The 17,640-nt window shown below is 36.7% G+C and overlaps 1 protein-coding gene across 8 annotated transcripts in view; it reads left to right on the top strand.

Annotated features, from left to right (window-relative positions):
* ST7 (suppression of tumorigenicity 7) overlaps nt 1-17,640 on the top strand; it is a 247,719-nt gene that overhangs the window by 32,548 nt on the left and 197,531 nt on the right. The window contains exon 1 of one of the 8 annotated variants that reach the window (XM_053218174.1): nt 2,995-16,517. The exons of the other annotated variants lie outside the window; for them this stretch is intronic. Within the exon in view, the coding sequence (XP_053074149.1) occupies nt 16,505-16,517 (13 nt within the window). The 5' untranslated portion in view covers nt 2,995-16,504. Of the gene's footprint in view, nt 1-2,994; nt 16,518-17,640 lie in introns of those variants that run through there. 8 annotated transcript variants of the gene reach the window in all.

The raw sequence follows: 17,640 nt of genomic DNA, 5'->3' as shown, positions 1-17,640 counted from the left end.
AGCAGTCCCAAGTAAGGGGGAAGCTGTTTTACAGATTGGGGTGGACCATATGGCAGACTATAAACTCCTAGTGTTCCTTTGACTGTGCTTGCTTCTTCCTCGATTCCCAGTATTTAGCTCCTGATATAGAATATAACTACATCCAAGGGTTGTACACTCAGATGCTTCTCACAGAGGTCAGGTAGGTAAATTAAAGAAGGCAGTGAGTTATACATTTAGTCTGTTGTTGCTATATGGGAGTATGGGTCATCAGTGCACTATACTTTCTAACTTCTCAAAGGAAGTTAGAAATGCTACTTTTATGGAAAGTCTCCCAATTTACAAATATCAGCAACTAGTTCAAAAAGTTTTAAGTACTCTTTGGACTCAATAAAACACATCTATGGGCTAGGTATGACCTTGGGACTGCCAGTTTTTAGTCTCTGATATGTGGCCATCTTGGATTTCCTAGTGATATTCTGGAATTAGCCTGGAGTTCTTACCCCTTCCTACTTCCATAGTAGGCTGATGTGTCTTCCTAATTGTTCCTAGTTCTTTATCTTTGACACTTAACATCTCCAAATGTGTGGTAATACATCTTAGAAAAAAAAACTGTCTGGGAAATTGAATTTAAAAATGCTTCCAACTCCTACAGAAGTTGATCTGGTGATCGATGATGGGAACTTGTTATTGCTACTTATTGTATCATGCTTGTTTATGCAGATACAGTCTCTTCTTAACCAGGCATCTATAAAATCTTTATTATTATTATTATTTTTTTGGTCTAGTCTGTTAGTTGTCATTTTCTGAGTAGATCCATTATTCTTTATCAATCTGCAGAGATCAGAATATCAGCTGGTATGATTCAGTTATTTCAGTGTTTTCTCATGGTGCAAATGAGTGACTAACCCTCTTTGGTCAAGCTAGGTGATAAAATTCCTAGATGACAATTGGATACTATTTACACTTTCTGTACACAGCTGAATGGGTATCCAAAACTGATGTTTTTTTCTTTGCAGTTTGTATCCTCTAGAACGTTACTTTGGGAGATAGGAAGATGCTCTATAAGAAAAGGGTTCTGTGGTGAGTAAGTTGGAGAAATACTACATACCATATGGCCCTGTAAAAGAGTCACATTGCATATTTGCTTGGGAAAGTATAAGAAGTCCTGTAGGAAGGAAACAGTTAATTTTGTTTAATCCAAATATTTATTCATTTCTCTGCCAAGTATTTGTTGAGAGTCTGCTATGTGCCAGGCACTGTGTTATTCTCCCAGGATATACTATCCTTATGGAACTTATGTTATGGTGAGAAGAACTGGTAATGAAGAACTAAACTAACATATAAATTCCTCATAGTTTGTGAGAAGTGCCAGGAAAGAGCTAAACTGGTGGCTATGATGGAGAATAACATGGGCATATACTGAACTTGAATGGGTAATAGGGTCTCCCTGAGAAGGTGACATTTAAAATGAGGTCTAAAGAATGAGAGAGAATTGGTTCTGTTAGCTACCAAGGGAAAAGTATTCCAGGCAGAAGGAATAGCAAGGGCAAGTGTAACATTAGCAAAATACTTTGTGCCCCTCCTCTGTACTAATGAGCACTTTGCTCCGTAATCTCTTGTCTGTTTTACAAATGGAACCTTGGCTTACCATGCAATCTGCCTAAGGTCTCAGAGCCTGTCAATTCATGGTGGAACAGGGATGGAACTCAGGCATGTTGTGCTATACTGCCTTCCAAATTATGTGAGAACATGAGGTTGAAATCCTTCCCCCTTGTATTTTTTATTTAATTATTATTATATTTTAATGTTTATTTATTGATTCGGGGGGGGGAGGAGGGACAGTGAGAGAGAAGAAAAGAGAGAATCTTAAGCAGGCTCCATGCTCAGTGAGGATGCAGGCTTGATCCCACAACCTTGAGATCAGGACCTGAGCTGAACTCAAGAGTAGGACGCTTAACCAACTGAGCCACTCAAGGTCACCTCCCCCCTGACCCACTTTTAAATAGTAGGCCTATTAATAAACTTTAGCACACTCAAAGTTTTGGAAAACTCTGATCTGCAAGGAATTATGACAGAATTACTGCCCTGGTCTTAGAGTTTTAAATAGTAGAGAGGAGAAAAATACTTTTTGCAGTGTTATCAAATGTTTTTTTCAAGAGTTTACATACTAAACGTAGATACTTGGGATCCAGCCTTCTGGGCCTCTTCTTGGGCACGGGTCCAAAGCGTGGTAAGTGTACAAACTACAAACCCTGTGAGGAAGAGTACCCAGTGACAGATGAGAGAGAGAATGGACCAGCTCTGAATTTGGGAGGAGCAAATAGCATATAGGAACATATCTATATCTCTGTGGCCCCCAAAGGGCTACAAAGAACCTTGTGGAGGGCACATAGCCACTGGATAGTTCTCCTGTTACTAAAACAAAGTTTGACCCTTAGTACATGATATGTGGAGAAGAAAGAAAGATTAGGTACTTTCCAAGTATTATTTCACTGATCAACATTATCTCTTAGAACAGTTTGTTTATGAGATATTATAAGAGAGCTGATCCATTCTGTAGATACTAATCAACCTGATCTAATATTAAAGTTTCTGTTTTTAATGTTGCTCATGTCTGGAATTTTGTTTCAAGGCCAAATGTTAAAAAGAGTTTGGAGATGCATAAGTGCTTTATGTTATTGCTACCAAAGAATTCTATGCTTTTGCTGTGAACTGCCCTCAAAATGGCAATGTCATGCCTTGCCATATGCTTGGAAGACTTAGAGTAGTGCTATCCAATAGAACTTTCTCTGATAATGGAAATGTTCTATAATATGGTGTCTATTGAGCATATGTGGCTGGTGCAGCTGAGGAACTGAATTATTTTTTATTTTTTATTTTTGAGAGAGAGAGTGGGAAAGAGAGAGATAGAGCGAGCATGACCACAAGTGGGGGAGGGGCAGAGAGAGAGAGAGAGAGAGAGAGAGAATCTTTTTTGTTTTTTCAATGTTTTAGTGCTTTTTATTATTTTTAATGTTTATTTATTTTTGAGAGAGAGAGAGAGAGCAGGGGAAAGGCAGAGAGAGAGGAAGACCCAGAATACGAAGCAGGCTCTAGGCTCCAAGCTGTCAGCACGGAGCCCGACGTGGGGCTCAAATCCACGAACCATCAGATCGTGACCTGAGCTGAAGTCAGACACTTAACCGACCGAGCCGCCCAGGCGCCCCAGAGAGAGAGAGAGAGAGAGAGAGAGAGAGAGAGAGAGAGAGAGAGAATCTTAAGCAGGCTCCAAGCTCAGCACACAGCCTGATGCAGGGCTCAATCCCATGACCCTAGGATCACTTTCTGAGCTGAAATGAACAATCCAATGCTCAACTGACTGAGCCACCCAGGTGCCCCTGAATTTTTAAGTTAAATGTAAATAGCCATACATAGTTGTGGCTACCATATTGGACAGCACAGGCTTAGAGGTAACTTTAACATTTTTATGAGGGAGAAACAAGTGGAGCAAAAAGGAAAAGTGATCTTTGGGATTTTTTTCAAGCAGTGTATTCTTTAGGGGTTTGTTCTATATCTTATATCATTTTAGTTTTATGTCCAATAAAATAATTGAGTTGTTGGGAACAGCTTCTTTGGAGCTTTGTGTGACTTATTTAAGATGGTAGAGAAATACATTGTTAAGGTTGTGAGGGTGGTACTGTCCCACAGCACCATGTGGAAATGTGTGTGTGGGCTTTGTGTTGTCACGGTGACTGGTCAGTGTTACTGGCCTTGAATGCCTGGAGGCCAGGAATGTTAACTGCATTATTATCCTGCTTAAAATGCCCATAGTACCTTCATTGAGAGATACTGTTGGATCTTTTTGATGGTAAGAGTTATATTAGATTTAGGAATCCTAGCAACCCTTTGGTTTATCTCCTCTGAAAAACAGACATCTGGAACACATTCTCCAACGGTCTGGCTATAAGGTTTTTCTGTTCTGTAGCTTATGGTGTTCTGAGTCTAGGATTTCTTTTCAGCACCAAACGATTCAAAGAACATTCGAATGTTGGAAATGATTTTGGAAAACGCTGAAGGAGCTATTTAATGTTTGTTTAGAGCTGAAGCAGTGAAACTGGCACCTTATCTAGTGTGTGTAAAAATCCATGGGGATGATTGAAAAACCATTCTGCTGCAAATGAATGGAAGAAAACAGGAGCTCTAATTTTGGTCAGCTGAACCCTACCCACACAGTATTCACTTTTCTCGCTTTAAAAGACAGATTGGTCAAACTACTGGTATTGTATAGAAGAATGCATGTATTTATAGAATATATTTCCAAACTTAAAGGCACTTTTCTTCCTGAAAGAACAAAGTATAAATGAAACTACCAATGTTAAGTGCAGGTGAATGGTTTTACTGCTGTTTTCTGTTATGGTCCCTGGAGCACAGATCTGTTTTCCTGGAAAGGAAACTTTCACTTGATAAATGGGCTGGAACAGAAGGTTTTATGTCTGCGTGAGTTACAGAAAGGACTAGTAGTTAGTAAAGGTGATAAAATTGCAGACGTCAGGTAATGACACTTTCAAAGGCAACCCATGTGGGTTGTTGACAGAGCCTGCAAGCCTTTAAGATTGTTCCTGGGCCACGCTTGGAAGAAGGTACTTCTTGTGTAACTGTCATAGTCACTTGGGACCATTTTTGATACAATCTGGTGTTATTATGCTTTTTTTTCTTTTGTAATTATGGGTGATTGATTATTGCATTAATGTCAATATAGGGGGTATGTTAAAAAAAGGAAAAGATGAGCAATTTTTCTTATTTTTCCCCCTCAATGCTATAGTAATGGTCCTTATCTTGTTCTAATAAAAATATAATCTGATGTCTCTGTTTTGCCTAAAGACAAAATATAATATATGGAAATCTGAAAAGATGTTCTATGAAACATGTTTTCTTAAACATTGAAGTTTATCTAATTTTAGCTGGAGATCAAGTAAGAATATCTATTTTGGGAGGAGGATTTCAAGTTTCTAATACAATATTGTTCTTATACAGTTTATAAGCTATGTTAATTACTTTCAGTTAATAGCATGATATATGTTTAGTGTAATCTATTTCAAATGCATTAAGTATGTAAAATCTCTGCTAGCTCCCTAAGTGTTGCAGTGTGTGTGTGTGCGCGCGCATGTGCATGCGCACACGTGCATGTATGCACTTATGCTTACATGTGTGTTTTAAAGGCAGAATCCCCTCATTATGAACCACTGAATGAAGAAATTGCACAAATCAATAATAACACAAAATACATTCTTTTTTTCTACAATGCCAGATGCATTTACTGAATTAGTTTTCTAGAATGTGATTTTTCCCCCACTGTGGTTTACTGGAGAACTTTTTTAAAAATTATTTTTTATTTTATTTTTAATGTTTCTTAGAAAGGAGTTCTAAATGGGTTGTCTGTAGGTCATAATTGTTACTTATTTGATTCATAACATGTGGAGAGTGTCTTTGCAGGATGACAGCACTCTGCTTAGAGATCTCCCATTTTCAGTTGTCTATAAATCTGAGGTCAGGGTGTCTTAAGATGATATGGTCATTGTGTATTGTCTACTTTTTAGTATTGAGAAGAATGACTTTTATGATATCTCATTATAAATTCTATTTATGTCCTTCCTCCATTCCTTCCTTCATTCTTTCTGTTTCTTTACATATTTATATGGATGAATATTGAATAGTATGGATACTATATTTTTGGTAGAATAACTGGATCCAGATGGAAGATGATTTCCTTTTGGATATATAGCAATAAAATGATTTAATTAAGGAGGGAAGAACTCAATGTCCTGACGATGATTTCTCAGGCAATTATAATTAGAGGTCTAGGGAGACAGCTACAGAGTTCTTTGATCTTATTTTTGTATTAAACATTTGGCTCAGAATTTTACCATTTCACCATGTTGCCCGTGGTGTCTGGAGAAACACAATGAAATATTCAGCTTGTTGAATCTCTTAATTCAGAAATATGTTGTGTATATGGAAAAGAAATGAACAGTCCGTAGAAATTTATTTTAACTCTGGAAAGAGGCATTTTAATAATTTGGAGTTCTTGACTGACTTTTTTTTATGCCTTTTAACATAGAATCCATCAAGATTTCATGGCAAAGATGGAGAAAATGATTGTAGTCATGTAATATATGAAGGTTTCTGTCAGTGTTCTAGCATCTCTAATATATCCTAAAGAATGCAATAAATGGTATTAGTTCTTGTCTTTTTCTTTAAAACTTTTTCTTTTGTTGAAAATGTTAAACAAGTATTCCTAGAATAATATTATATAATTTCTACAGTTATGTATTTTTTGTCAGTTCATATAAAGACATTTATACCATAGTGAATGAACCACCAAAAAAAGAATGGCTCAGTCCCCAGGCATTGACTCCAAGTTCAGAAGCTTTCTGCCTCCCACATACTTTTCCCTAATTCTTTGAGTGGATCGAGGGGACATGTGCAACTGTGTTCTTGTCCTGTGCTCAGGGAGAAAATGTAGAAGCTACCATTGGACTGTCTCCCAAATGACTTAAAGAATCTATTTACCATTAAGAAAGCTATCTCTGAGGGCGCCTGGGTGGCTTAGTTGGTTAGGCGACCAACTTCAGCTCAGGTCATGATCTTACAGTTCATGGGTTCGAGCCCTGAGTCGGGCTCTGTGCTGATGGCTCGGAGCCTGGGGCCTGCTTCAGATTCTGTGTCTCCCTCTCTCTCTGCCCCCCACCCCCCAATACTTGTGCTCTGTCTCTCTCTTTCTCTCTCAAAAATAAATAAATGTAAAAAATAAAAATTAAAAAAAGAAAGCTATCTCTGAATAAACATTGATTCTAGATGATGAGTATCTGAAAATAAACTCTTGATTATAGAAATAAAACATTTATTTTCTTTTTTAATAGTTATTTTATTTTTTACATTTAGTGCACTCATACTTTATGTCAAATGTTAAGGAATGTCTGTGAGCCTTTATTATTATCTTGTGATATTTTAGAGATAAATGAATTAGTATGACTTTAAAAAAGTACCCAAATTAAGAGAATATAGAAGTTACAGTAAACAATTAAAAAGATGACTTATCTTTCAAGGGCTATTTTGGATAAAAGAAAATATTTACAGTACTTTAATCTGTATTTCTATAAAGACTTGATTCAAATGTATTTTGGAGTATTTTAGGTAGGTAGGTAAGGGCACCTAGCATGTTTTATCTTTTTATTTCCTGAGATATTTTTGTAACATGGCTGTGTTTAAGTGTTTTGCTGCTGTATAATGCCTGGAAGTTCAATGGCCTCTGTATTTTGTTCATTGTCATATCATCTGTCCTCAGTGTATGCTTTTCTTTTCCTTAAACACACATTCCTGGAATCTTTTACATTCTTAATGAAACACTAAGACATAAGTCCTTGAATCTAATTTCACTGAAGTAGAATGTATTTGTTAATACATTATAGTATTGACAAAATAACTTAAAAATTTTTCTCAATTTTGTTTGATCATTATTTACTCATGTTTTATTGCGAGAACTGAATCTCAATAATAGTAATTCATGTTATGTAAATATAAAATCTAATACTACTTTAACATTTGTAAAGAACAGGGAAATCTAAAAGCTGTTGATCCTAAGTCTAGCCCCAGTTTCAACTCACTTCACCTTTAGTTATCTCCTATGATAAAGAGTCATAAATGGTCCCTGTTTTTCCTCTGTCTTTACATTGGTCATTATCATTAATATAAACCATTTCCAGTTTTCATGATTAGATATGTGTATCAGATTTTTATGAAATGCTAAAGGATTACTGATAAGACCCCATGAGATTTAGTTCCTTCTTTGCATATCACACTTCCTGCCCAAGTGCTGGTGGACTGTGGAAACAATGGCTAACATGGATCACTGTTTCAAGATACGGTATGCTGAATTCCCAGACATTAATTTAAAAATAAATTATGCTCATGAAAAGTATGTAGGGCATGTTTCTGCTAAAAAAAAAGTCCTGGGAAAAAGTCTGAGTTGGATTGAGAAGATAGTGTTCCATATAAATGACTCAAAGGACAGATATTTGTTATACTTTTATCTTTAACTTGGCATTTAATGTATTCAAAAGTTGATGCATTTTGTTTGTTAAACTTACGTATATATAGATCATAAATAGAAATGTTTTAGAGATATTTTGTTGTTTAGGTGAAAAAGTCAGTCAGAGTAATTTAATAAATAATACTAATTCCTGATATTTCACCATTTACAAGGTGTTCTCAGACATGAAATAAGGGTAATACGTTGCTGACAGATTCACATATTTCATGTCTGAGAAAACTGAGGTACAGTGTTGCCTAAAGCAGGATTAAAAAGTGGATCTTGCTTTAATTCCAGCAATTTTCCCATCTTCTACCATTTTCAGAGTTGATTTATGGTAGAGTCAATGTGCTTTTTTAAAGGGCATTGTCCATATTTTGTTGGAAATAATAAAGCTTTCAAAGGAGAAAAGTTGTTACAAGTTTGTCATTCTCTTACATTTTTTAAAGTTTCAGCAATGAACTCTCTCCTTTGCAAGTTATTGTCCTTGTGCTTTAGGGTTGCTGCTGCCAGTTGGTAGCAGTGTAATATGGTCATGTATTCTGAATAGTTTGTACATTTTCTGAGATTCAAGGATTTTGCTTAAGCATGTCCATTTATTCACTCAACAAACATTGCTAGGCACTAGAATTACTGAAATTTTTATTTTTTAGAAAGCCTTTTAATTCAGAATTAAAATTTAAATAATCTTTGCATAAATGCCATTTAAAGTTAATATTTCTCTACAGATTTACGAACAGAAATACACTGCATTGTTACCAATCCTTTATCCTCTTGGCCAGTCATTCTGGCCCGAATTATATGTGTAGTTCTTGGTTACAGTATTTTATCTTAAGACTGATTCTTAGCTGGTAGATTTCATAGCTTTCAGGCTTTTAGACTTACTTCACGTATAAAATGAAATGCCTTTTCTTTTTATGGAGTGAATATTTTTCATAGAGAGCTCATTCTACTTTTGCAACTGTGACAAAGTGAAAACCATCAGTAATTCTATTGCTAGATATATCCACTGTATGGGTTTTTTTTAAGTATTTTAAATTTTATTTGAAAAGTTTATTCAAAAAGGTGTATTATTTATGTATGTATGTGTATTTATTTATTTGCTTGAGAGAAAGAGCATGTGCAAGTATGGGGAGAGGGGCAGAGAGAGAGAGAGAGAGAGAGAGAGAGAGAGAGACAGACAGAAAGAGAGAATCTTAAGGCTAAGCATGGAGCCTGATGCAGGACTCTATCCCAGTACTCTGGGATCATGACGTGAGATGAAATCGAGAGTCAGATGCAAAACTGACTGAGCCACCCAGGTGTCCCTATTCAAAAAAATTTAAATTGTGACAAAATATACATAACATAAAATTTACCACTTAACTAGCTCAGTAGTTATGCTGCCAACCTTTAGAACTTTGTATCTTGCTGGAGTGCTATACCCATTAAACAATTCTCCTTTTCTGCTTCCTGCAGCCTCTTGCAACTATCCTTCCACTTTCTGTCTCTGTGAATTTGAGTACTCTAGTACCACTTAAAAGTGGAATCATATGCTATTTGTCTTTCTGTGACTGGTTTATTTCACTAGCATAATGTCTTCAAGGTTCAGCTGTTGTAGCAAGTGTCAGAATTTCCTTCCATTTTTCCACTGTATGCTTTTCCAAAAAACTTCAAAATGCTGTATTATTCCTACTGCTTTGTATGTTTTTTTTCACACCTGACAATGTTGAAGATGCCTTTCTGAAAACATCGGTATTTACACACCATTATGTATATGTCATTTCCATGGCTACCAAGAATAGCATCCGTGTTCTACAGATGGCGAAAGTGAGGCTTGGAGGTGAATAACTTTCAGTTTACAAGGTAGTAGTGTAGAGATTAGTAGAGACTAATCCAGATCTGCTTGATTCTGGAGTCAGACTGCAGCATGGTACCTCTATATCAAGGATGTGATTATTATGAGAAAATGAAGCAGTTTTGAAGACAAATTTCTGTGGTGCTGAAGGACTTGATTGTATGCTTTTGTTGTGGGAGGCATACAACTTGGATTTTATGATTGCAGAAGGCACAAATGTCTGTCTCTAAAAATTTCTTCCAAGTGTTGTATTTTCTCTTGGTTCACTCATATCTGTGCTAAGACTGGATTGTTTCTGAGATGGCTGCAAGTCCTGATCAGAAATATATTTTCAACGGCCTCTCAAAAAGCCAGAGATAAAATAGCAGAGAGGAAATTATCTGCCTGTTATCTGAAGGATAATGAAAAGTGAAAAATGCTGAAATTCTCAGTGGGCTAAGTCAGATATCATGATTAGTGTATCTCATTACAAGCATTTTAGAACTGGAAAAGACCACAGAAATAATCTAAACTTAATTCTTAATTTCATAAATGAGATACTGCCATGAGAAGGCCAACCAAAGCATTAAACTGTTCAGTTAGGATTTGAAACCTAAGTTTCTTGTTTCTCAAGAATTCTCTTTCCGCTTCTGTTGGTGAGCAGTGCCAGATTTTCTCATACCAAACTAGCTATTACTTTTTATACTATGAGTGTACTTCATATAAGTTTCCTGGCTTATAGTATAACTGAGGAGATTTGGAAATCTTTACTAATGGTTTCCATTTTTTTATAGAATTTTTGAGGGTTAGAGATTAATGTGGGTTGTAAATGTTTTTGTTGCCCTTGAAAGTTGATTTCTCACAATTGATTCAGCAATTACCACTAGTTCTAAGGCATAGGGAATAAACAAGGCAGTGTGGGCTATCAATACTCATGGTATCATTATAAGCGAAGGGGCCTGGGGTGAAAGTTTTCTTGAGTTCCCAGCCCTGATCCAGCAAGCAGTTATTGATGGAATCCCATTACCTTTACGAGTCTTGTTAATGGCAGAGACCTAATTGAAGATCAGAGCTCTTTCAGAGAAAGGTCAAATCAACTATAGTAAAGGTTACAGAACAGAGGTTGGCAAACTATAATCCGAGGGCCACCTGTATTTGTTTGGCTTGCAAGTTAACAGTGTTTCTAGAAAAAATATTTTTCAATGATTGAAATCAATTCAGAAGAAGAAAAATACTTTATGATACATGAAAATTTAAGAAATTCAGTTTCACAGTCTATAAATTAAGTTTTATTGGAACGCAGCTGTTCTCATTTGTATATGTGTTGTGTATAGTTACTTTTGCAATAAAATGGCAAAGTGAGGAGTTGTGACAGAGACTGGAAGGTCCCACAAAATCTACAATATTTACTATTTGGTCCTTTATAGAAAGAATGTGCTGACCCTTATAAAACAACCAGAATGATTTATGTTTTGGAGTACCATGGATAATTCGTGACTTTCTTTGCTTACAAAAAACTTGTGCTGAATACTACCGTATTTCTTGAAGAACTTCTCCATTGTTTTTGTTTGTTTGTTTGTTTTGTTTTGTTTTGCCTCTGGGACAACCCACAGTAGTCCATTCATGACTATTTTTCATAACTATCTTTGCTTATTTTGCAGCGATTCCTTTTGCCAGCCAGATGAACAGACCAAAATCACACAGTAAAGTCTGTGTTTTGCCTAAAGAAACTTTCTATAGAGGGATATGTCTGGGTTGGGTACTTGTTTTGTTACCTGGTTGGTGCTTGATGGTCATCTGTCTTGGTGTACTTAAAAATTTTGAGATATGGAGGCAGCACACTCATGGGAGGAGTTGGTTTCACCTGTTGGAATCTTCTTCAGAGAACGCTTTTTGTAGTGAAGTGTTCTTATGTTGTGGGGTAAGCCATGAGGTAGTCTTGGGGCTCGATAAGCAAAGCCAATGAAGAATGACAGAATATGAAAAGGAGTTGCTGAAGCAGACGCAGGCTGGCGTGGGTGGTAAGAAGCTCGGGAGAGCAGCAACATCTTAGGTAAAGTTTGTTCCAGTTAAGGGGAAGTTGGGATGAGGCATAACATTAAGGCATTTTGACTCAACTCTGAGTTGGTGAGGAGGGTGAGAATAGAGACCAGAGGGAAAACCCCATGCTATTATTTCTGTAATGTGGAAAAGCAGGGTGAGCATTTATAATCCACCTCTGGGGTTTTAAAATGTGCAATAAAGTGAGTTATTGAATGGGTTGGAAATATGATGTAAATATTATGATAAGGTCATGGTTTTCAGATTTGAGGGAAGAGTGAAGTGGGAGTCATGCTCTTTCTCCTTCTCTGGGGAGAGAAAAGGGCTGTGGACTCACATTTTAGGAACTACTCTGGAGAGAGAGGACAGCTTTGTCTCAGCCCCTACGCTGTCACCTACAAACTTGGCACTCCCTGTCCAGGCCATCTCAGGCATGTCCTGGAAGTAGGGGTCTCTTTCAGAAGCTTTCTTGCTGACATCCAGGCCTTGTTGTCTTAAGAGGGGTGACCTTTACCATGAACCAGTTGGTAGACTTCCCAACACTTATTTCTTGTGTGTTTTGTGTGTGTTTGTATTCATCTACTAACCCCAGGCTGAGAGAAACAGTGTACCTGGAAACTGTTGGAGGCTCCCTCAGAGCCATCCAGTGTGTGAATGCACTGGATTTGGATGATAACACCTGGCTCCCTGGCTCCCCACCCTTGAGGTGGGGCTATTCTCAAGGCTCCAGCAGGATGGAAGAGGGGATGATGTGGACTAGAGGAGGAACAGTTACCTGCAGGAGTTACTTGAGTTTTCTTTTCCAGGTGTAATTGGTTTACACTAGAATCCTAGATTGTTGGAGTTGGACTAGATTTTAAGGATCATCTAGTTTAGCCTCCTCATTTTGCCAGCGAGGGAATGGACACCTACAGAGGTTCCAGGACTTAGAGAGGAAATGAGTGGCAATGTTGAGGCTAGGCCTCAGGTCTCTTGATTCAGTAACTATGCTTCTTCCAGCCTGGAGCATGAAAGGCTGAATTGTAGCAGGAATCTGAAATGGGGTTCCAGGGTGTAATGCGGGGTGCTGCTAAGTCAGTAAGTTGGTGTTAGGAGAGTGGTCCCTGTGCCTCTGACGACTTGTTGCTACTTGTTGGAGAGGACTGTGATGTAATTGTTGCTGGGGATGGTGTGTGTGTGGGAGGCTGCCTCTGGACATACCAGAGAGTCTCCTTTGCTGAGAGTGAAATGGGGATAGAGAAGTTTCTTGGGGAGGAAGGTAAGGGAGAAGTAGTTGAAAGCCCTCCTCCTGAGTGACCTGTGTAGTTAGAGGAACTTGCCTAAACCCTTTAGAGGTCAGGAAAGTAGTATATACTGTGACATTTGGAGAACTGAAAAGTAGAGAGGAATGGACTTGGTGGCTGCTGGGAGTGTGGGGAATAGTTCCGGTCCTTTTATGGTTATAGCTTTCTGCTCTTGACTGCTTATTTTTGCCTAACTGATGAATGCAACTCTCATTTTAACTATCAAAATGACTTAGGACATTATCTCTTTCATTCTGTTTCTTTGTTTAATCTTTCCATATGTTGGAATTGAACATAGACTATACAAGAGAAGTTTTATAAACTCTGAACTGAAATATTTGGGAAATTGCAGGTTTTATTGGAAAGAATGAACTAAGTTTTTGGAAATGTTTTTTTTGTTGTTGTTTTGCTTCCATTTGTTGATCACCTACTCTATAAAGGCAGTGTTATATAGGACTCTGAGATGGGCTTCGGTTGAATCCTGGCTCTGCTATGTTTAGTTAAGTGACTGATTTACCCTCCATGCCTCAATTTCCTCATCTATAAATGAGGAAAATATCTTACAAGGCTGTTGTGAGGTTTAAATAAGTTAATACATGATGTAAGACAATGCCTGGTACACATTAAGCAACTACTTACACATTAGCTCTTCATTTACCTATTAGCTATTATCATGTCCCAGGCATTGATGGTAGGTCCTTTGTCAATTTATGAGCCACCAGAGGCTCAGAGAGATTTAAAAACTTAAGATTGTCCAGCTAATAAGTGGCTAACGTGTGACTTGTACCTTCTCTGTCTGATTCAAAGCCTGACTCTTAACTACCCTGCTGGCTTTCTGAGCTGTGGTAAATCACTTAACTGTAGATTGTAGGCTTTTTAAAAATTAAAAAATTTTTTTTTATTTGAGTATAGTTGACACAACAATGTTACAATTAGTTTCAGGTGTTCAGTATCTCCCACTCCCTTTCCCCCATTTTGCCTATCTCCCCCCACATTACCCCACCTTGCAAATCCTCAGTTTGTTCTCCATATTTACAGGTCTGATTCTGCATTTTGTTTTTGTTTATTCATTTGTTCTGTTTTTTATATTCCACATACAAGTGAAATCATATGGTATTTGTCTTGACTATTTTACTTGGCATAATATCCTCTAGGTCCATCCATGTTGTTGAAAGTGGCACAATCTTATCCTTTTTAAGGCTGTGTAATATTCCATTATGTATGTATATGTGTGTATATGTCTTATACACATACATGCAATACCACATCTTCTTTATCCATTCATCTATGAAAGTATACTTAGGTTGCTTCTGTATCTTGACTGTTGTAAATAATGCTGGAATAAACAGAGCGGTGCATATATCTTTTTCAATTAGTATTTTTATTTTCTTTGGGTAAGTATTCAGTAATTGTAATTATTGGATCATTTGGTATTTCTATTTTTAATTTTTGAGGAACTTCCATACTGTTTTCCACAGTGGCTGCACCAATTTACATTCCCACCAACAGTGCATGAGGGTTCCTTTTTCTCCACATCCTCAACACTTGTTATTTCTTGTCTTTTTGAGTGTAGCCTGTATAGTACAGGTTTTATAGCTATTTACCCATCTATCCATCTCTCTTGTCTCTTCTCATTTGGATTTTTCATTATGTTCTCATTTTGTGAATAAAAGGCATTTCCTTAAAACATCTGTGATTTAAACAAGAATTATAAAATACTAAGAAGGATAAGATAAAACAATTGCTCTTAAAACAATGCCACTCAAATAATTAGATAAGAAGTTTAAAAAGCAACGCTAACAGTACTAAATTGTGAAAGACATAAAATGTCATTTCAGGTGACATCTGATAATGGCTATCAGTGTTTCCACACACTTGTAAGTTTTGTGGACATTAAGACAGTTATTATTAGGCATTTCAGGTTAGCATTTAAAACAATTATGGCATTACTGTTTTAACCATTTGCACATCTTAATTACCAGGAAGAAACTGTATCAAATTTTTGTAGCTCATGGAAAGCTTTCTAATCTCTACTCTAGATTAAGATAAAGAGAATTAAGGCCTGAGAAATGAGACAGGGCTGCTTAGCAGCAGTGGCAGGTGAGGTTGATGAGAATTAACAGCTTTTGACTGTCAACAGAATGGTGGTGTAATGGGATCTGCTTATGGTAATGAGGCATTGACTGGATGGCTGAGTGAAATGAGGCTTTCTCATTTATTTTATAAAATTATTGGGGAGATCTGTTAAATGATGATCTTGAGCCCAGAATTTTTAGATTTCTGTAGGATACATACTTTTGATGTTGAGCTGAAATTAGCAATCATATTTTATAGTGCTGTAAACTTTGTAATTATCTTACTGAGAATCTTATTCAAGGTAGCAAAATAAAAGCAAAACAAAACCTCTCTAAACAACCAATACCTTATCTTTCGCAAAACAGCTGTAATTTAGGGGAGTATTTAATATATCTCTAAATTGGAAAATTGTCCAGCCACTCAAGTTGCTCAAAAAACAAACAGACAAAAAGAAGCTGATAATTTTTTTCAGTTTATTTATTTATATCCTGTTTCTGAGCAATGTTAAGAATTATATCAAGATGAAGTAGCCACTGTTAAAGTTAAAGTTTCAGCCAGGACACGCTCAAGATCAAAACAATTGGCAATAAAGTAGAAGGTGGCTCAGGGTCTTTGCAATGTGACATTAAAGACTGTATCAGATAGAGTCTGTCTCAGGAATGACCATATGTCCTTTCCATCTGATGTCTGTTTCAGGACTCAGACAAATGACTTCAGGGTTTTAGATCTGCTTTAGAGGATTGTTCTTTCATCACCTTTATTAGGTTTGGTTACAAATTAATCAAATGTGTTTCAAATGGATCAAGTGTGCATACTATCAAATGAATGGACATCATGACAAAACTATAAAAATTTGGATGATTACTCCTTTCAGGTTAAATGGGTTTGTAACGTTGAGTACTAGGATGAAGTATAGACACCTACGTGTTCTTCTTTTCACTTAGAGAAAGAATTTTTCGCCCTAGTTTTAACTAACAATACAGGAATGAAATGGGAAGAAATAACGGTTCTTTTCTAACAGAGACTTTTCTAAGATGACTTTAAAAGAACAGGCAAAGGGGAGCAGAGTCACATCAGTTGTGGCTTGAGTTCGAGATAAGCAGAAGTGTGTGTGTGCTTAATGTCACATGGCAGGAGGCTTTCCCCAGAATAGTTTGCCGGCCCAGGGAGCCCTTTCATTTTGTGTCTGATAGAGCTGTACTTTGGAAAATAACCCAGTTCCCTGCCGATTGCTTCATTATGGATTATACAGGTAAAATTAAATTTAAAATATTTTCTAGTCATATAGAATTACTTAAAGTATTTTGAATTCATATATAGAAATTATGTTGATTGTGCTTGTTTTTTTAAAGATATCATGTATGAATTTGTTGTATACAAATTTTGATTAATTTAGCATATACACAAAGGAATTTGTCAGGCATACATTTGTTGTTTTTTCTATTTCAGTTTGGGTCATGCTCAAACAGACTTAAATTAAAATGCAAACCATCATTAATTCTCATGTCTCCCCTCCGGGCCAGAAAGTTTAGAGTCCAAACATCTGGGTTCAGATTATGCCACACAGAGAATTAAATATACACATGGTCTACAGAGAGCTTCTGGTTTCCGTAAAACATTTTTGGTTTTGTGGTAGTTCTTTCGTGCAGTGTATCTTTCACAGAGAGTTGACGTAATGAAGTGAGTTACAGAATTTCAGTTTTTATCCCAAATTTTCTGAGTATTAATGTGTCTAGAATTTTTGGATGGGTAACTAGCCTCTTCCTTTTTAAGCTGCATAACCTTATTCCCAAAGTGTAGTTTCTGAATGGTAAATTGGGACAGGTTTGGAAATAAAGTTAAGGTTAGACTAACCATGGGTACTGGTTGCTTGATGAGTAAGTGGAGGATTCCCTTAGATTGGAGGGGGTGAAGGCGGGATGAGGAGGTGAGGTGATGATATGGAGGAATGGCCCTGAGCCTTTGCCAAAATTTGTGAGCAAATTCAAAATTAATTACCTTAATTCAAAATTATATTACCTTCCATTTTTGAACTTTTGGGTAATGGTGGCACTGTTTTCTGACAGATTCCTTTTAAACTAAGGAACAAAGGCTTTTGGAAGATTTTCCACCAGGGCGGAGACCCACCTTCCATACCCAGTGGAATGACAATATCAGTGTGCATTTAGATTAAGCCCTTCTTTCATTCTCTATAAATGATCTCTGTTGATGTATGTGTGGATCCTTGACAATATGGTATCAAATTGTGATTTTTTTGTGAAATTGACAATTTAAAATGTAACTTTTAGGAGCTCACTATGTAAAGGAGTTCTGTGGTAAATATTTTTTTGAAAATAAGACATTTTAAAGTAACTATTTGCCCCAAGTCTGTTTTT

This window comes from Acinonyx jubatus, chromosome A2, assembly GCF_027475565.1.
Source record: "Acinonyx jubatus isolate Ajub_Pintada_27869175 chromosome A2, VMU_Ajub_asm_v1.0, whole genome shotgun sequence".
NCBI classification, from domain to species: domain Eukaryota; kingdom Metazoa; phylum Chordata; class Mammalia; order Carnivora; family Felidae; genus Acinonyx; species Acinonyx jubatus.
The sequence above is the reverse complement of the archived record's forward strand: the minus strand, read 5'-3'. Positions and strand labels throughout refer to the sequence as shown.